Source organism: Sordaria macrospora, chromosome 3 (genome assembly GCF_033870435.1).
Source record: "Sordaria macrospora chromosome 3, complete sequence".
In the NCBI taxonomy this organism is placed as follows: domain Eukaryota; kingdom Fungi; phylum Ascomycota; class Sordariomycetes; order Sordariales; family Sordariaceae; genus Sordaria; species Sordaria macrospora.
Genome location: NC_089373.1, coordinates 5,439,182 through 5,458,779, shown reverse-complemented (window position 1 = coordinate 5,458,779; position 19,598 = coordinate 5,439,182). Strand labels below are relative to the sequence as shown.

General features: G+C 52.4%; 7 protein-coding genes across 7 annotated transcripts; all 7 read left to right on the top strand.

Moving 5' to 3' along the window:
- Nucleotides 1-49: 49 nt before the first annotated feature.
- Nucleotides 50-1,859, top strand: SMAC4_07315 (uncharacterized protein). The gene is made up of 2 exons (XM_066090610.1): nt 50-251; nt 305-1,859. Exons 1-2 carry the CDS (start codon nt 124-126, stop codon nt 1,761-1,763), a joined length of 1,587 nt encoding a protein of 528 aa, XP_065946658.1. The 5' UTR covers nt 50-123; the 3' UTR covers nt 1,764-1,859.
- A 2,960-nt stretch (nt 1,860-4,819) lies between these two features.
- SMAC4_07316 (uncharacterized protein) lies at nt 4,820-6,972 on the top strand. The gene is made up of 4 exons (XM_024655899.2): nt 4,820-5,140; nt 5,500-5,702; nt 5,873-5,945; nt 6,044-6,972. The coding sequence occupies exons 1-4, from the start codon at nt 4,993-4,995 to the stop codon at nt 6,940-6,942; spliced, it is 1,323 nt and encodes a 440-aa protein (XP_024511716.2). The 5' UTR covers nt 4,820-4,992; the 3' UTR covers nt 6,943-6,972.
- A 549-nt stretch (nt 6,973-7,521) lies between these two features.
- On the top strand, nt 7,522-8,979 carry SMAC4_07317 (uncharacterized protein; the record flags this gene model as incomplete). Its single annotated transcript, XM_003347894.2, has 1 exon — nt 7,522-8,979. One exon carries the CDS (start codon nt 7,522-7,524, stop codon nt 8,977-8,979), a length of 1,458 nt encoding a protein of 485 aa, XP_003347942.2.
- Nucleotides 8,980-12,715: 3,736 nt separating this feature from the next.
- On the top strand, nt 12,716-13,342 carry SMAC4_07321 (uncharacterized protein; the record flags this gene model as incomplete). The annotated part of the gene is made up of 2 exons (XM_003347898.1): nt 12,716-12,881; nt 12,936-13,342. 2 exons carry the CDS (start codon nt 12,716-12,718, stop codon nt 13,340-13,342), a joined length of 573 nt encoding a protein of 190 aa, XP_003347946.1.
- Nucleotides 13,343-14,082: 740 nt separating this feature from the next.
- Nucleotides 14,083-14,466, top strand: SMAC4_07322 (uncharacterized protein; the record flags this gene model as incomplete). The annotated part of the gene is made up of 1 exon (XM_003347899.1): nt 14,083-14,466. The coding sequence occupies one exon, from the start codon at nt 14,083-14,085 to the stop codon at nt 14,464-14,466; it is 384 nt and encodes a 127-aa protein (XP_003347947.1).
- A 1,196-nt stretch (nt 14,467-15,662) lies between these two features.
- Nucleotides 15,663-16,076, top strand: SMAC4_13567 (uncharacterized protein; the record flags this gene model as incomplete). The annotated part of the gene is made up of 1 exon (XM_066091470.1): nt 15,663-16,076. One exon carries the CDS (start codon nt 15,663-15,665, stop codon nt 16,074-16,076), a length of 414 nt encoding a protein of 137 aa, XP_065946657.1.
- A 566-nt stretch (nt 16,077-16,642) lies between these two features.
- On the top strand, nt 16,643-17,338 carry SMAC4_13566 (uncharacterized protein; the record flags this gene model as incomplete). The annotated part of the gene is made up of 1 exon (XM_066091469.1): nt 16,643-17,338. One exon carries the CDS (start codon nt 16,643-16,645, stop codon nt 17,336-17,338), a length of 696 nt encoding a protein of 231 aa, XP_065946656.1.
- Nucleotides 17,339-19,598: the final 2,260 nt, after the last annotated feature.

Here is a 19,598-nt window from a genome sequence, read left to right as displayed (position 1 = left end):
GAGCGATGTCCGATATATTATCTAAAAAATTTATACCATTTCCTCATACAAATGCGTTAGGCCCCCAAACTGTTCCCTCCTCTATAAAGAGCAGCTTCCTCGAGAACAATTACATCTCTCATCATGGCAAGCTTCAACAGCTTTCCCGACAACCCATACGCCATGCCATCCCTCCAAGCACCCGTCGATCCTTTGTCCGTCAACGGCGGCGAGCTGGAAAATGTCAAGCCGGTCGGCAATACAACGCAAAAGTGAGTCATGCCCTCGAATTGATCGATGACAGCATGCTAACATCCGACGCCAGAAATGCCAGCGATGCTGACAACCTCCCCACGAATCTCTACCCCAGCATCACCACAGCCAATCACCCCAACCTTGACCAGTTCGCTTCTTCCCACCTCATCAACTTCGGAACCACCTTTCTTCCTGACTTGATTATCTCCGCATCCCACCTTTCCCTCTTCACTGCTCCATCCCCCGGCTCCTCCTCTCCGTACGGCCGATCGATAACCGACTGGACTTCCGGCCAAATGTCATCCCTACTCGGACACTCGCACCCAGAGATTGTCTCCGTTATCCAGTCCCACGCTTCGTCCCTCGACCACCTCTTCTCTGGCATGCTTTCGCCTCCTGTTGTGAACCTGGCCAAACGGTTGACAAGTGTCCTGCCGGATGGACTCGATAGGACTATGTTCTTGAGTACCGGTGGCGAGTCGAACGAGGCAGCGATCAAGATGGCCAAGACGTATACCGGGAAATGGGAGGTCGTAGGGCTGGGTGCGAGTTGGCATGGTGTTACGGCGCAGGCGAGCAGCGTGCAGTACCATGCTGGACGGAGGGTCGGGTGGCCATTGGTTCCCGGGGGTTTGATGTTGCCCAGTCCAAACGCATATCGGTGTCATGAAGGCTTCAGGAGAAAAAAAGACTCTGGGAATGCAAACAAGAATGGATTGAATAGTGCAGGCATGGAAGAAGAAGAATGGGAGTATGACTGGGAGACAGAAATGCTCTACGGCTGGAGACTGATTGACCAACAGTCATGCGGCTCTCTGGCAGCCGTCATCGTTGAGCCAATCCAGTCCTCCGGAGGTATGCACGTCCTGCCGCCCGGATACTTGCGCAGGCTCAAGATCGAGTGCGAAAAGCGGGGGATGTTGCTCATCGTCGACGAAGCCCAGACTGGTATTGGACGCACCGGAGAGATGATCGCCGTCAATCACGATGGTGTGGTGCCCGACATCTTGACCTTGTCCAAGACTTTGGGTAACGGGTTGCCGTTGTCAGCCGTCGTCACAAGCCACGCCATCGCCGACGTTTGTGCGGAGAGGGACTTTCTCTTTTACACCACCCATGTCAACGACCCTTTGCCTGCCGCTGTGGGTGACAAGGTGTTGGAGATTGTTGTTCGGGAAGACTTGGTCTCGCACGCTCGACAGATGGGGGACATCCTGCACTCCGGGCTCAACCAGCTCAAGAAACGGTATGCGTGCATCGGCGACGTTCGAGGTCGAGGGTTGATGGCGGGCATGGAGATTGTCGAGGATCGAAGAAAAGGGAAAGAACCCGGCCTGGAACTCGCGAAGAAGATCGGGGATCGGGCGTACGAACTTGGACTGTGGTGTAATCTGAGTACGCACCCCAGCTTCGGAGGAACTTTCAGGATCGCGCCGCCTATCACTATTAGCGAGGAACAAGTTCGAGAGGGACTGGGGATTTTGGAAGAGGCATTCAGGGGGGTCGAGGGGTCGTTGCCGCTGTACTGATAGGTAGGTAGATAACTAGCAATGGATTTCCGATTTCACGTTGTGTTCCCTCTCAGCGAGCGTTCACTGTTGTATCGCTCTGTAATCTTCTTTGTTTTTTCTCTTTAAGTGCCATCCAGATTGCTAATTGTCACCAGACACGGTGGAATCACCCCCTTTCTGGTTCTGTTGAGTTGGCTGTCCAGGGGCAGTCGTGGACCTTGAAGGTGGTCTGGAAACTGATGGCGACGGGAACTCGATGCCATTGCTGGACCATACGGGGAAAGGGCTCATGCGAGAGATGGTGTTTTGGGGAAACGGTTGGTCGGTTGATTGAAGGGAGAAGAAGACAGCAGTGGGAAGGAGAGAGGAAGGAGTCTGGCTTACTACACACAGGGTGGGTAGGTGTGGAGCCACTCTGGCTATATAAGGAAGCTGCAAGCTGCAAGCTGCAGGTACTGATGCCCTGGCTTCGACACTCGTCAGGGTCCACTATTCACAACGGATCATGCTCAACCCAGGGGGGGTCAGAGAGAAGCTGATAGTCCTTGAGATTCTCCAAGCCAGTGTTCTCTCCGAGACACAGATGGATCATCGGGACTCTTTGGGAGCACCAAGGATATGGTGGTCACTGTTCTTGGCCAAGAACGGGAAGAATACAAGTTTGTCAAAGCTGCCACCCTTGTTCTTGCCGAATTGGGCAAAGACCCACCTCAGGTTCGCCATTTGATTCGTTCCCTCCTTGACCAGTCTTTCAAGTACATGCAGCTAACCCCATTGATAGATGTTCCTGCCTCCGTTCCAGCGTCCGGTGGCCGGCCGTCAAAGGATACCTTGGTGGCTCGTGCAGCTACCTACCTCTACCAAATAATCGCCGAGCTTGAAGCACCCTCAGACTCCATGTTCACCAAGTGGAAGATATGGCTCTGGCGGCGGGTCTAGCCCAGACGGGTGTGAGCTCAGCGTTGATGCATTCCATGCCGGTTCCACTTGAAATTGTACTGCTGTTGTTTGTTCTTGTCCCCCTTTTCCACCACCCCCCAAATCCAGGGCTTGCCAAGTGAATGATGCGCTTCCGCGTTGTTTTTGCACTGCTTGACCAAACATCATCAGTCATGGCTTCAACCCGAAGAGGATTGTCATCTGGGTCTACATGAAAAGGGTGGGATATCAAGAATCAATGGTGTAACAGTTGTGAAGTTAATGACATGCAGCCTCTAATATCTATCACCAATGCTTTTCTCTTGGTCCAATGCATCCCTAAAATGTCTTTGCTTAAAATTGCAACACGTTGAAACAACGTCGGTGGTTGGAGAGTCACGGCGTCGTCAAGCATCATCGTCGATGATCATCAAGGCAGTTTGGTCTTGGCCACAACATACAACGGCCGGGGTCCAGTAGACACCTAGCCAGTTAGTTTTTTACTCAGGTGACGCCCTGCTGTTGGTGGAGATGGAAGGTCGAGGGAAAACGAGGTTACCATGGTAGTCATGGCCTGGACTCCCGTCCTTCCTGCCCTCGGGTCCAAGAACGATACGCATTGCCCAACCTGGCCCCATCTTCCTCAGGTTGATCTGCTTCCATCTGCATATTGTGCATTTCCAACATGAACCTAGGTATGCCTTCGCCGGAGACGAATCACTCAAGGAGTGTTACTATCAGACGGGTTCCTTGTTCATTGACCATGGCACGGTCATCGTCACAGCACACCCACCCTCCCTTGTCAATGACTTACAAGAGGACTATGAGACTCGTGCTCCGTTGTGGGACATGTCACGGTAATCGGGCGGTTTTCATCATGGCAGGCGCCATTGGTCCGGCCCAGGCGATGGTTTTCGGGGAGGAAAGGAGGCGGTCCGGTACACATCAGACTCGGAGTCGGTCAGGATGTCCACTTTTTTCACGTTGGTTCCCTTCCCCATGAAGAGTAAGAGTTCCAGGGGCAGGCGTTGAGTAACGTTAAACCAAAGTTGGGGCAGACTGATCTTGGACGGTCAACATCATGGTTAAACCTCTTCTTCATCACCCAGGCATTCCACTGTCATTGCCGCCGCAGTAGTCCATCAATGTTGATGAAGACTGGTGGTGTGGCCAATCCATGGTGACAGGTGCTCTTGCTCCAGCCCGGACAATGGTTGTCAGGGAGGCAAGGAACCAACCGGGTCGGCATCACGACATGGCTTGACACAACACAATGTCTACTCCTGTGGTCAGAACAAGTCGTCTGGCATGTGCACTTTCCCTTTCTTCACGGTGATCTTCTTAACCGGGAAATTAGAAGGTTCAGGCAACACGGGATGGCCAATTCGATGCAGAAGAAGAATGGCCCTGGATGGTCACCGCTCTCAGTTGGGCTGTTATGGTGGATCGGACATTTGTTCGTCTTCAATTGGCGTGGTCGGCAATCAAACCGCTATGTGTGTACAAGGAACATACAACGGGTCATTGACCGAGCCATTATGCGAGTTGCCGTTGGCGTAAGTATGACCAAGGCAACGGCTTTCGGAGACTCGAGGGAAAGAAGCGACCTGGTGGGCATCACAACACGAAGTCACAACCAGCACATGGCACAGCACGATTAGTTCCATTCAGTTCTTGCTTGGGTCAGCCACCCATTCAAATTTTCAACTCGATGTGTTTTCACTGGGGAACGGTTGAAAGTCGAGCGTCAAATGATGTCCCTTTCGTTGGGGTAGACCCCCCTGGGCTGTCATTGCCCCTGGGTTGATTTCTGCACGAGCAATCACGCTGACATTGTCGAGGTCGATCAGCATCGCCAAGGATACTGTGCCATATGTATTCCCCCCTGCGGTCCCTAACCCTTGACATCGGCGTTGGATCATGGTTGGCGGCCATGGACCCTAAGGGGCAATCGACCCAAGTGGTCGGATCGTGGGCAACGCCGCCAGCCAATAGCCGATGGCCTTCTATTTGGTACCACCACACCGGACACCGTATCACATCCATGGCGCCCTTGATGGTCAATCCTTGTACTAATTCTAGGCATACTCGAGTCAGCTGATCCGGCGTTTTATACTTAAACTCGACGACATCCCTCCATCGCTCGTCGTTGTCGTCGCCGACATCTTCTCCTCGTCACCTACAGTCGCCAAAACGCTACACAGTGCCCCGCCGATACCTACAGCCGAAGACTCCACGAAATACCGCGAAAGACCACTAAAGACCACTAAAGACCCCTAAAGACCGCTAAAAGCTTGCTAGCTACCGTAACCGCTATCCGTCACCCACCATGGCTCATACCGCCCACAAGAACCCGAAGAAGGAGAAATTCGAGGCCCCCGAGGTCATCAATCGCAAAGCCAAGGCGTTGGCCGAGTTAATTCGCAGGTCGGAACATTTTGTCGTGTTTACAGGCGCGGGGATCTCTACGTCTGCGGGTTCGTCGCTTTCTCTTATCATCGACACTCTTTGGGACTCCCGCTAGGAGTGCCTACTGTGTCTGTTCGGACTTCGGAGGCGCAGTCCCGGGGGAGCTCGATCACCACGAGACACCATGAGCACCTCTACCATCTACTACAGACACCCCCGAGCGCTTTTCCTGCCTGGAAACCTCCTCTCTTTCCCTGACCCTGCCCTTGTCCTGCCCATGCCCTTGTCCTGCCTATCCACAGTCAGTGCTGGTGCCAGAGCTGTCCCAATTCTGGTACCGCCCCGTCCTTGATCTTCATAATCAGGTGCTCCTCCACGTGGAATGCGCCCTCGTGCGGCAAGCTAATACAGATATGACGAGTAAAAGGCATCCCGGACTTCCGAGGCCCCGAAGGTGTCTGGACCTTAATGGCCCAAGGGCGACAAGCAACGAAAAAGTCTGTCGATACGTTACAAGCCATACCAACACAAACGCACATGGCCTTGGTCGAACTGCAGGAGAGAGGCATACTGAAGGGGCTTATCAGCCAAAACTGCGATGGGCTGCACCGTCGAAGTGGGATACGCGCTGTACGTCTCGGTTCTCCTGATGGCTGGAAGGTTTCTATCTTTCCACCTGATATCCATGTGATATTCTCTGTGCATGCCGGATGGCGGGAGGCGGAACAACCAGTGGGGTAACCTCCCAAACTACCGGACAAGTTGACACTGACCGAGACGCACTTGGAATACGGTTACAGGACATGATCTCGGAGTTACATGGAAATACGAACATCGAGCATTGCAAGCAGTGTGGCAAGGAGTTTCTTCGTGGTATGTACCCTCACTTTCCTTCCTGCGGTTGCTTCTATAGCTCTTTTCCCCCGCACAAGCAAGCCTCGGACACATTGCCCTGAATCTAACCCCAGCAGATTTCTATGCCGTTGCACTTGATAATCGACCCCTCCACGACCACCGAACCGGCCGCAAATGCCCTATCTGCATCACGCAACCTCTTCATGACACCATCATACACTTTTCTGAAGACCTACCTCTCGCCCCCTGGACCCGAGCTGAAGCAAACTGCGAGAAAGCCGACCTCTGTCTCGTCCTTGGCTCTTCCCTAACCGTAACACCGGCAAACGAACTACCCCAGCTTGTTGGCGAGCGTGCCGCAGCCCAGAAAAAGAGTCGAGGCAATCAGGACGCCAACACAAACCTCGTCATTTGCAACCTTCAAGACACTGACCTCGATTATCTCTGCCTGAACCCAGACCACCGCATCTTTGCAAAGGCGGACGACTTGATGCAGCAGGTCATGCATTATCTCCAGTTACCTATTCCGGAGTTTCACGTGCGACAAAGGTTGATTGTGGAAACAGACGTGGATGCGGACCCTGCAGGAGGCAGGCATACCGTCACTGTCAAGGGAGTGGACGAGGATAATACCACACCGGCCAGCTTTCTGAGAACCGTCAAGCTCGTGACAGCCCGCGGGAGGCCACGCATGGTCAAGACAGAGCCGTTTGTGCTTGGGTGGAGGGGCATGCTTGGAGAGTTGGAGGAGGAGGCCTTGCAGAGTAATGCTTCCGATTGGGAACACAAAGATGCAGTCATGTCAGTGTCGGAGGTACTGACTCTGGGTTTGGAATTCATGGGCAACTACGGGGAGCCCAGCTATGAGCTACAACACACCGTCCAGGCAAGCCTTCCGCAGTGCGGTGCAGCAGCGCAAGGCCCACGTATGGTGACTCGTACAGCTTATAATCTTATTTATAACCCGCAGAATGGAGAATGGACTGTCAACTTGCATAGCAGCTCGCGGAATTAGGTAGCTCAACTCAAGAACACTTGTTCTCTGCCAGAAGCTGTGGCCACATGCTCCCCTTCCGCTTTCTTTTGACATTTTTTCCTTGTGATACAAAGGTGTCCCACCCCAACGCCTTTTCTCCCAAAAATTCTTTTCCTGAATGCCACGCAAATTCAGCACTCAACTCCAAACAGCCTTCAGAGATTAATTATCTGACCAGCTTATTTGCACTACGAAATCCCTTTGTCAACCGACATCTCCCGTTTCCTCTTCTCGACTCAATTCTCTCTCAACCCACAACGCTGCCTACCTCTACGTAACCGTTGTTGCGCTGACCTCGTGAAGACGAAAAAAAAAAATACCACAACCACCAACCCATCTCATACCTCCATTTTTCGGAGGTTCAGACTTAAGTAACCTCTCCTCCCTATCTTACCTCCCCCCCTCCTTTTTCGACTCTCTCCCTTCTCTCGCTTCTCCCACCAACCCATCTGATACCTCCACTTTTCGGAGGTTCAGACTCAAGAAACCCCTCTTCCCTACCTTATCCCCCCCCTACTTTTTTGACTCTCTCTCTTCTCTCGCTCCTCCCAAGCTGCAATGGAGGACTATAGCCACAACTACGCCATGCTCGAAAACAGCGTCGTCGAACCCGCTCTCGTCTGGTTGGCTTCCGTCGGGAATGGGAACGGCGGCGAGCAGTCCGTCCTCGACTGGGACGATGATGGCCCCCTTGGGCTCGCCGCAGACCAAGCCCTCGCTGCCGACAACGTTCTGGCCGCCCTCCTTGCCCCGCCCCCCCTCGGGCTGCCAGGCCAAATTGCCGGGCAAGACTGGGACCTCGCTGCCGACAACGGCGAGCCCGCCCTCCTTGCCCCGCCCGCCGCAGACCAAGCTCTCGCTGCCGGCAACGCCCTTCTTGCCCTGTCTCCCCAGCCCGCCTTGTCTCCCCAGCCCGCGCTGCCCGGCCAAATTGCCTGGCAAGACCAGGACCTGGACCTCGCGGTTCCCGGCCCGCTTGCCTTCGACATGGCCGATAACTACATCGGCCTTGGCCCTGGGCAGTGGCCTCATTATCCACCCGCCCTTGTCGCCGACTTCCAGGTTAGCAACAACAGGGTTGCCCCATTCGGCGGCCTGGACGGCGGGGATTTTGCCGTCGACCAGATGCTGTTTGCCGCCGACGAGGTGCCTGCCCCCGTTGACTGGGTGCAGCTGCATCAGCAGCAACAACAACAGGAGCAGCAGCAACAACAACAACAGAAGCAGCAGCAACAACAACAGAAGCAGCAGTTTCCTCCTCCTCCGGCTTGGGGTCCTGCTCCGGCTGCGGCTCTTCTGGCTCCTCAGGAAGCCCCAGCTCCTGCTCCTGTCAAGCGTGGTCGTGGCCGCCCCAAGGGGCGGCTGAACAATAAGACCCTGAAAAGGATGGCTGCGGCGGCGGCGGCGGCGGGGGGCAGCCAGGTGGGTGCTCCCGTCGACTGGGTGGTGCCTGCCCCCTTCGACCAGCTACTGCAGCAGCAGAAAGAGCAGGAGCAGCAGCAGCAACAGCAGCAGCAGTTTCCTCCGGCTCCGGCTCCGGCTCTCACTCCTCCTCCGACTCTTCTGGCTCTCCCTCCTCCTCCGGTTCTTCTGGCTCCGGATCCGGCTCCTCCTCCGGCTTTGGCTCCGGATCCCCCTCCTCCTCTGGCCCCTCAGGAAGCTCCAGCTCCTGCCAAGCGCGGTCCTGGCCGACCTAAGGGACGGCTGAACAACAGCACCCTGGCAAGGAATGCCGCCAGGGACGCGGAGCTTGCGGCGCAGCTTGCGGAGATCGCAGCGGCCGCGGAGGGGCATGTGGCGGTGAACCCTGGAGGTGGAGGTATCCTCTTCCACGGCCACGGGGTCATCGATCTGGACGCCGGGGGGGTTCTTCAAGAAGCCCAAGCCCTCGCCCTCGCCCCGGAACTGGAACCGGAACCGATGGAGATTGAGTGGGAGATCACGCCGCAGGCGCACGAGGTGCTTGTGCAGAGGTACATAAAATGGAAGGCAAGTCTTGACGTGGGCGGCCAATGACCACGTCTAGAATATATGGCAGCGTCACTTGGAAGTTGGAGCAGAGGGCGCTTGCTTGTGGTTTGGCAAGCCTGAGTTTCGCAGAGGAAAAGGAGCTTCTTCAGGCAGTACATGGATACCTAGTTGAGACAAGTACATGAATTTACGAGCATATAAATCAGTAACTACCTAAGTATGACTTCCATGGTGAAGACGAAGGTTCAGACTTTGGCGTGAATGCTATTGCCAAAAAAAAAAAAAAAAAAAAGGTTCACGGTAACGGTGCCGGTAAAATGACGTGTTGTGATACTTGTATCCATTTGATCCACCTTTCCTCCATTTCCCCAATGTCTTGTGCGGTTGGAATCTCTTCCTCTTGGAGTGTGCTTACCTAGGTCTTCTCTTTCTGGCGTACGTCTTTGCGGAAACGATACTGGTTCATTCCTTTTTGCTGACCTTCCCTCCTTCCGAATAGACAACAGCAATCGGAGCCGGCGATTTGTACATCATGCTTCGGTGAGAACTTGCTCCGCGCCGCTCACCGCGAGGAAGGCAGCCAGGTTGACGGACATTCAGGAGACGCAACATCATAATGAAGAAGGAGGACACACCGTGACGAGAAGGAGCACAGGGCCGTTGGGAACGAACGGAGAGACAGAAGGAACGATGGCATTATCCAATGGACAACATTGAAGCATTTGACTAATTGGAAGACGGCTTGGCCACGAGGATTCGGGTATGAGAACATTGACGCGTGCGGCCTCCCCAGGACTTTGGGCCATATGCTTTTCTTCTCGTTATCATCGTCATAATTTCCCACATTTTTGCCAATCATTCTCACAATTCAATCAATCTTCAACTTTTCTTCCATTGGGTAAAACTCCCCACACACGCCAATGAATCTACAAACACATCCCAACACCCACACAGATTGGAATAATGGGACAATCTCTTAATGCATCTATTAATTTTGTGACTCTGTAGGAATTTTTTTTTTATTTTTTATTTTTTTATTTTTTTTTTCTTTTCAAAAGCCTGGTTTGCCCAGAACCTGCAAATGCGGTCCTCGAGGGTATGTGTGTACGGAGTACCTAAGCATGATGGTATGAGCATTGCATACCTTAGGTAAGGTACTAGTGGAATTGATGCCTCTTGCGTCGGGACAGAACCAGGCTGCATAAACCCTAACCCCCCCCAACTTCCAGTGGCACATGTTTATGCCAAGCCGCTCAAACGTCATTGATTGGATCGTCTTGACTTGGGGAGTTTCAGTGGCTCGGGGCTCGTGAAATCTGGGGCCGAGCCGACCGAGCTGACGTCATGCACATTTTGCTGGGCTTTGGAGTTTTGGGTTTCACGCCTACCAAAATCACTGAACAAAAGCGATTCCATCAAACCTTCTTTACCTCATTCAACGAACTACCAGCAACCTGGATTACCGCCCTACCGTAGATTCTCATCCCCGTCACCTCACCTGAGCGTTACACACCACACACACAGTCCTACACGCATTGCTTATCTTATCACTTATACGCGTTGCATCCTATCAACATCAACATCAACAACATCAACATCAGACGAACACCTACATCAGACGAACACCTACAACACCAGACCTCCAACCATGGCCGACTGGGACACACACGCTGCCCTCGGTGGGCACTTGCGCGACCAAAATGCTACGGCCGAGAAGAAGCCCAAGAACGAACATAGATGGATCTGGTTCGTCACGGGTCCGACGGCATGTGGAAAGACGACGGTTGCGAAGGCGCTGGCCAAGAATCTGAATTTCACTTATGTCGAGGGTGATGATGTGAGTCTTCATTTCCTTCTTTTTTCTTCTTTTTTTTTTCTCCTGCTCTGTCAGCCTTTCTTGGAACAGTGGTCGATGGGTTGGGGTGGTTGTAGTTGTTGTCAAATGCATGCACTCACTGCACGGAGTCGTCCAGTCTCTGGTTCTTGCCGCGGTTTAGGCTCAGAACTGCAATGTCAGAGCGCAGCCTCCCACATGAATACATGGTCCCTGCCTGCACTGAGGTACCTGCATTTGTCAACATCATTGCATACCCAACCTCACCTCCCCAATTGAACCTCAATCTCATCCTCATCCTCATCCTCATCCTCATCCTCATCCTCATCCTCATCCTCATCCTCATCCTCATCCTCACCAATTAACACCACCTCACACAGTACCACCCAAAAGCCAACGTCGACAAAATGTCCCGCGGCGAACCCTTGACAGACGCCGACAGAGCAGGCTGGCTCCAAGCCCTAGCCGAGCACGAGACCGCCGCTCCTCCAACATCCTCCTCTCCGCACCTAGTAATCACCTGTTCGGCCTTGAAGCGTCACTACCGCGACATTCTCCGCTTAGGCTCCGAAAACGCGGGTGATCTACGCATCCGCTTCATCTTCTTGTTAGCGCCGGAGGAAGTCCTGAGAGAAAGGGCGGAGAAGAGGAAGGGCCATTTTGCAGGCGCAAATCTCGTGAGGAGCCAGTTTAAGATTTTGGAGATGCCGAGGCCTGATTTGAAGGAGGAGGAAGGAGGCGAACATGAAGGTGGGGAGAAGGATGTTATTGTTGTTGATGTGGATAGGGGAGTTGAGGAGGTGGAGAGGGCGGTTATCGAGGTGGTGAGGACGGAGATGGGAAGGGAGGAAGGTGATTTTTTGAGGTTGAATTAGGGAGGTTGGGGAAAGAGGAAGGGCGAAGGAGGAGTAAGGGGGAAACCCGTTTGGATAAAGTGCCTTTCGTGGTGGTTATACCTTGGTTTTGAAGGGTGTTTGTAGTCCGTTATCGGGTGATTCGATGGTTGATGTGAAGAGGTCAGAATCAGGACCATGAAGGTTCTGAGTTGCAGGCTGTTTGTTTGGTATCTGTTTTGGACACTTCGATTTTGGATACTGAAAACTTGTTTTGGTTTACCAGTCATGTCAGAGGAGATGCAGATGGTGGCCGCATATGATTTGAGAAGGTTCAAGTGCTTGATCCAGTGTTGGTCCTTTGGATGATGTGGTTTGTGAGGATGAGAAGTGGAAGTGACTGGCGGTTCTAGCTTGTGCTTGTTCCCCAGGCGCCAAACCTTTATGGCTGGGTTGTTGGCATGTTGGATGACAGTGCCTAACAAGTACACGGTTCTCTGAGAGCATGTTTCTCTTGATGGGAAACACCATACTGAACGAGTGGCACTGTGAAAGGGACCATCTTCCCCCTTCCCAAGGTTCGTCTTCCCCTCTTCACCATTCACTGACGCCGAAGCTCCAATGCCACCCAGAATAGCATTTATTCACCACCATGCCGCCCTCAAGGTTCTGGTGGAGGCTTTGGGCTGTACGAAGCCATTCACCAACATGATGTACGGCGCACCATGAGCCCTTTACTTCGTAGAACTTTATTACTCTTTTTGTTATAAATATCCCACACTACACGCCTCTTGCTCATTGCAAAAACTTTCCTCTCCATTATTCAACACCAACGATCTTCAAGGAAACACTCACAAACCATCGCCACAACTCTCAAGGTAGGATATTTCCAATGTCCGGACAACTTCAGACAGTCATTAACACCACACTGCCCTAACCAAGCATCATGTCACCCATTCCCATCATCACAATCACCAATGCAATCCTCAACGCTACAAGCACCATCTCAGAACCTTAGTGGTCTGCCAGCCCTGCAGCAACACCCAGCTCGGGCTCCTTCTTGCTCTTCGTCACCATCATTGGGCTCCTCAGCTCGTGTTGCAGCACCATCTACATGTTCGGGTACACAGAGCCATACATTCGGAACAGGTGCAGCAACTTTCGCCACCGCAAACAGATTGCCAGAGAAGAGTGTCTCGAGAAGCAGCCGAACAACAACATGCAACAAGCTTCAGTTCTGACGTGGACAGAATGGACGGAGATCAGGAATGAGAGCAAAGGTATTTGAGAAGAGACCCGAGCAACCAAGGAGGGCGTCGAGAAAGTTGCGACAGGCGTTGAGACACTTCCGGAGGTTATGGCGAAGGCCATGTCGGGCATCATCACCCAGGCGGTAGCAGAGGGCTACAAGCGAGGCCACGAAGCGGCGCTGAAGGGGATGGAAGAGACCATCGAGAGGGCCGTCGCCAAGGGCACCGAAGAGGGCATCAAGGGTGCCATGAAGGAGGTGCATGAGGCTACCACAGAAGCGACCAAGGAGGTAATGCGAGACGGCGTAGACCAGGTGGTGGACGGGATACACCGGCTTCAGAACACGATCGTCTGGGGCTCCCATGAGGTGAAAGAAAACGGGAACTGGGGAGCATGGGATTCGTGGCAGGACGACGAGGATACGGCTTCTACCACGTTAAGTGACCCTCCTCGTGATTTCTACGAGTACTGTGAGCGGACCTGGTATTAAGCATTCTAGCTACAGTATGATCATTACCTCTTACAAAGATCCCTCTTCAAATCGGGCAAACCTCAGCTATGTGTTATATGCATTCAGTCAGTGAGATTACTGCCTTAGTGTGTACTCGTTCATTCTGAAGAGAGACCTTTGGTGTATGATCCCGATCCCAAATAGATGCCAAGAATCGGAGGATCACAGAGTCTCTCCATCTCTAATACGGGTGACGTCTCTACCCTGAGTTCTTTTCTCGCCCCATTATTCCAGCGAAAAAGTCCTGGCATATCTAATCTTCAAACATGGTATTATTCAGTCATGGAAAGCCGTTGCATGAAGGCACAACAAAATGTGAAGTTATCGTCGAGTGTCTCAATACCCTTGAGGACTCTGGCTAGTGCGCTCTAATCCTCTCCTACACCTTCTCAAGGTTCCTTTTCGTTTCCCCCTACCATCCACTCTCACTCGCACAACAACCACTTGCCAACATGCCTCCGTCAAAGTTCAGGCGGAGATGCCTTCTAAGAACCTTGAGACACTTCAGTACTGTGCCCACAAGATGGCCTTCAGACCCTTGCCTGGGTACCTCTAGAATATGATGATGCTATAGATATAAGACCTCGCTCCGCTGACACATTCCCACAAACTCCCTTTCCCATCACCCACCACCCTCAATTCATCACACAGAAGAACCCCATCAAACAAAACCCAAAAATCCTGTCTCCAAGTCTACGATGAGTCTTACATCTGAAATCATGGCGACTAAAACCTCTACTTCCATCACCAGCATCAACTCTACCGTCGAAACCATGACATTCACTGCGGCTACCATCATCGCGACCATGATAACCTCGACCATAGTCACAGTCATCCGCCATCAAGCCGACTTCGTGCCCAGCGCCACCACCACCCTTTCCCTCTCCTTATCAGCATCAGAGGCAACGCCAGCAACAACCACAACCTCCACTCTCAGTCCGTCCATCTCGGAGCCTTTGCCCCGCTGCGTGGAACTTCTTTGCGGCGCTCTCAAACATTTTCTACAGCTTTGTATACACATTCCCGAGAGCCTGCCTCGACGCCATCGCCATAGCCCACTTCCTCATGTTCTGGATGTGGTGTCAATGACGAGCAGCGGCTAGAGGCGGAGCGGCAAAGCTGTACGAACAGAAGGGAAGTGTGTTGGAGGTGTCCCGTGTCACGTGCGGCCAGCCATGGCTCCCTCTGGCCATGGCCCCACCGCACAGGGACCTCCCTTGCCCTAGTTTTAGACCTCCAGACTTTTACACAGTCTGAACTCTACACAATACATCATCATTGATTCGTTCGTGGTTGTTCACCCTGTTCACAGGTTATGAGCCCTCTTGACGCAATCTTCGTCAATCCTTAATCGCATCAGCGATACCTTCACCTTCTCGACGTCGCTAGCGACCGACAGAAACCCAGCATTGCCCTCGACGTTGCATCGCGACCGACAAGGCAACCCCCCAGATAATCAACCTCGACGTTGCATCGCGACCGACAGGCTACCCCTCGAGTGACGTCGTAAGCGACCGACCTCATTCAAGCAATCTCAGCAATCGCTACACGACTGCGATCGAACTCCCCCCCACGTCTCGTCATCGTCGTCGAGTCAACCAAGACGACCGACTTCCTGAGAACCATTCACGGCCCGTCAAGTACACCGGCCAACACCCCTCTACCTTTCCTTCTGTCAATGACTAACAACGACTACACGATGGGCGAGATATCTTCCCTCATCCCCCTCAAGGGCGAATCCAACGTTGCCAACTGGAACCGCGCCTTGCGTTGTGAGCTTGCATGCGCCGACCTTCTTGAGTATGTCACCAAAGACGTCGCTGAGCCAGACAAGGTCAAGAAACCCGATGAGCACAAGATCTGGCGTACCGACAGAGCCAAGGCTATGAAGATCATTCAAGCCACCCTCAAGGATGACAAGGTTACGACTACCCTCAGTATCAATGGCTGGGACCAAGACAGCACTGACCCCAAGTATCTCTACGATCTTATTCGCAAGACCGTTGGCAAGGTTACCAACGAGGCTCGCGCGGATATCCTCGAGGAGTACACCTCCCTTCGTCGTGCCAACTTCGATTCCATGGCCTCTTTCCTTGTTCGCTATGATCTTCTGCGCAAGCGCGTCGCTGAGTGTGGTCTGAAAATCAACGAGAAGGTTGAAGTCCTCAATCTCTACAACATGGTCAAACGCCAGTACACTGTCGATGCCAAGTTCTGGGCGGCAGAGATGGCCAAAGACAAGCTCACTACCCTTCAACTCCTTTCTCATTTGTCAACCCTTGGCAACACAGAGGCTCGCATGACTAACCTTACCGTCCAAGTCAAGAAGACAACCTCCACTGCCAGCACTAACGATAAGAAGGATTCAATCAACAAGAACGACAAGGACCGTAAGATCCACAAGCAGGTTACCTGCTCGGACTGCGGCCAGTCCATGCGTGACGACTTCAAACACTTCCCTTGCGGTCATCATCGCAACCCTCGTACAGCTGATTGTTGGTGGTGTGATCCCGACAAGGCTCCCGCCAACTGGAGCAAGAAGAAGGAGGCTATCGAGAAAAAGGCCAACTTTACTAACACGGGCACTACCGCGGCAATTGGAGCGACCAACACTAGCTTAGCCACCCCTGGAACCACCGGCTCTGCCCTGCTCTTTGGCAACTTTGGCTTTGGAGGCCATACCTTTGCTCACTTCAAGAAGGATTTTCATTAGAGCCCATAGCGAGATCTAATCACGTTGATTCCAGTAACTCAACTGCAAAGTATCAATTACAGCATTCAACGTGTGATGTCGCTGAAGTCCAACAGGCTCCTGAGGCAACAAACCCCATGAAAGAATTGGTAGTCTACGACTCTGGTTGTGGCTCCAATATCTTCAACCATGTTAGATGGTTTACAGACCTTCAACCTTTACCAGAACCAGCCAAGCACACCATTGGTGATGGCACGGTTACCCTATCATACCATATTGGCACAGTCGAGTTAACAATGCCAACCAACAAGAAAGTCAACGTTCGAGTCCGTATCAAAGACGTCATCTACTCTCCTTCGACGCCAGCCAACTTACTATCAACCAAGGCACTGCTTGAAAGCGGCTTGATCTGGGACATGAAGACCAACCAGATTCATCTCCAGAACCAGAAGTGCACTATTCGATGTGATTACATCAACGGGCTGGTAGTGCTTCCAGTAATTCAGTCGTTCAACTTCAACCAGTCTAGAATCGAGACTAAGGACGTCATGCTCGCTTCTATCAACTATTCAACTATGCACAAGAGGATGATGCACGCAGGAAGAGAGCAGGTCATGAAGGCGTGCCAAGAGGCTGCCATTACCCTCAGCAATACCCATGGTCACTTTTGTGATGGTTGTATGCGCGCAAAGGCTACTGATACTATACCCAAGCATGCGCATACTGTTACAACGATCACTCCAGTGCAGTTTATCCGTGGAGACGTCATTCAGCACAACCACCCGAACCATCTGGGACAACGATACTGTGTCCACTTCATTTGTGAAGCCTCTGGTCATCACTGGGTTGACTTCTGTACAACCAAGGGCGAGGTATCTACTAAACTGAAGCAGTTCAAGAAATGGATTGAGCTCCAGACAGGTCTTAAAGTCAAAGTCGTTGGACTCGACGGCGGACCAGAATGGGGACTTCCAACCAAGGAGTTTCAGAACAGTCAACTACACAAATGGGCCAACGAGGAGGGCGTTCAGATCTACAAGACGACTGCTCACACCCCATGGATGAACGGTAAATCAGAAAGAGCTGGAGCAATCATCATGGAGCGCTCCAGAGCCCTCACGATCGACCCCAACATTCCACCCCATCTCTGGTCCTTTGTTGTTCAAAGCGTTGTTACCGTAATGAATCTGATGCCCTCAAAGGCAAATCCAGAAGGCAAAAGCCCACATGAGCTACTCTGCAGAGCCATTCCTGGTTACCCCAAGGACGAAATTAAGCCATGAATCAAGCACCTACGCACCTACTTCTGCACCGCGTACTATTACCTCAACACCCAGAGACCACGGCAAATGAACCAGCTAAGCCAGAGCAGGCACAAGGAAGCCAACCCTCTGAGGAACCCGCTCCGGCAGTATCTCCAGAGGTAAGCAAAGGCAGACCTCGCCGCTCAGTGGCCAAGCCACCCGGTTTCAAGTACGACGTTCAGCGAGCCATTGACAGTAACAACAACGTTGTTGATCCCACCCCGGAACTCCCCACCTTCTTCCATGGCATCGCGGAAGCTAGTCGTGTGACTCGCATCCCCGAATACTGCCTGACAGCCATGGAGGTGCTTTATGGCCTTGCTTGCGCTAAAATAGACCGTACCATCCCCAAGAACTACAACCAAGCTGTCAAACTGGCCAACTACAGATCATACTGGTTGCCAGCGATGGAAAAGCAAGTCAAGGCCCTGGAGGATGCAGGAGTCTACTATTTGGTGAAGCGAACCCCGGAAATGCACGTTTTACCCGGTAAATGGGTTTATGATGAGAAGTACAATATCGACTTGAAGGAGTATTTGGCTCGAGCGAGATGGGTAGTCTGCGGCAACTTTGAACACAATAAATGGGACCTACAGGATATCTACGCCGCCGTCGCTAACTCGGTCAGTGTGAGACTTTTCCTTTGCATTATGGCCATCAACGATTTCGAGTGCGAACAATACGACTTCAACACCGCCTTCTTGAATGCCCTCATTCCTGAGGATGGCAAGAAGTATTACGTTGAACAACCGACTGGTCTTGAAAAAGAGGATCGCCACACATGGGTATGCCAGCTGGTTCGAGCCCTATATGGACTAAAACGCAGCCCCCTTTTTTGGTTTGAGACCTTACTGCCAGTCCTGAAAGCACTAGGCTTCACACCCATAGGTGCAGATTTGTGCCTCCTGGTGAACAATACCCTGGGTGCGATTATGGTTCTTTACGTTGATGACTTCCTCTTGGCAGCAGCCAACCTCAAGATTATCACCCACATCAAAGGAACCCTGGAAAAGAAGTTCAAACTCACATCTGGGCCCAGTTAGGACCTTTTTAGGCTTTGACATCGTCAGAAATCGAACTGAGCGTACCGTCTTTATCTCACAAGAACGATACACCAAGACAATGATTGACAAGTTCACGAAAGGCCTCGCCAAAGGACAAGACCTTCACCCGACAAAGACACCCTGGCCTCCGGACTTCAAAATCCACGGGGGTGGGGAAGTTTCTGGTCAGCAGAAAGCCTACATCAAGAGCACAGGCTCGTTAAACTACTTATCCACTGGTACCCGACCGGACATCACGTTCACCGTCAGCAAATTGTGCGAGGGTAATGCGAAGCCAACCGATCGTCACCTTACCGTGATGAAACACCTTTATCGCTACCTGACTGGCCATTCAGATTTGGGTATTGTTCTGGGAGGACGCTTCTCACCGACTGCTGGCCGCCTCGATCTGCAATTCAGGGCATATGCAGATGCCTCTTTTGCAGACAACATTCCAGACAGAAAGAGTACAGCTGGGCACGTCGTGTTCCTTACCTGCGGTCCCATCCACTGGAAATCTAAGAAGCAGAGCCTTGTCACAACCAGTACGACAGAGGCAGAGTTCGTGAACTTGGTCCCTACAGCGAAGTCGCTGGAATGGATTGGAAGCATGTTGAAAGACCTGGGTCTTGGAGTCAACACCAACCAGATCCTTTACACAGACAGCGAGAATGCCAGGAACCGGGTGCTCAACGTAAACGTGCCGGCTCGTAACCGCTACATCGATATACGATACAAGTGGTTGATTCAGCAGGCGGAAATGAAGACAATCAACGTGATCCATTTGGCCGGGGAGGATATGCCAGCAGACGGATTGACGAAGGCATTGAAGGCGGATAAGCACGCAAAGTTCGTGAAGTTGATTGGCCTTGTCCAGCAGAAGGTTCCCTGGACTTGAACACAAGGGAACCACCATCATGTAAACAAACACCATGTAAATAGTATCTCGACTCTATTAGAGAATCTTTCGGTCTACGGGGGTGTGTTGGAGGTGTCCCGTGTCACGTGCGGCCAGCCATGGCTCCCTCTGGCCATGGCCCCACCGCACAGGGACCTCCCTTGCCCTAGTTTTAGACCTCCAGACTTTTACACAGTCTGAACTCTACACAATACATCATCATTGATTCGTTCGTGGTTGTTCACCCTGTTCACAAAGTGCCTACGCGCGGATCATCCAATTTCTGCAGTGGAAAGAG

Coding starts and splice junctions, on each gene's coding strand:
- SMAC4_07315 (XM_066090610.1), top strand. CDS start 124: ATGGCAAGCTTCAACAGCTTTCCCGACAACCCATACGCCATGCCATCC. Junction 252..304: donor GTCGGCAATACAACGCAAAA/GTGAGTCATGCC, acceptor ATCCGACGCCAG/AAATGCCAGCGATGCTGACA.
- SMAC4_07316 (XM_024655899.2), top strand. CDS start 4,993: ATGGCTCATACCGCCCACAAGAACCCGAAGAAGGAGAAATTCGAGGCC. Junction 5,141..5,499: donor GGGGATCTCTACGTCTGCGG/GTTCGTCGCTTT, acceptor GACGAGTAAAAG/GCATCCCGGACTTCCGAGGC. Junction 5,946..6,043: donor TGGCAAGGAGTTTCTTCGTG/GTATGTACCCTC, acceptor TAACCCCAGCAG/ATTTCTATGCCGTTGCACTT.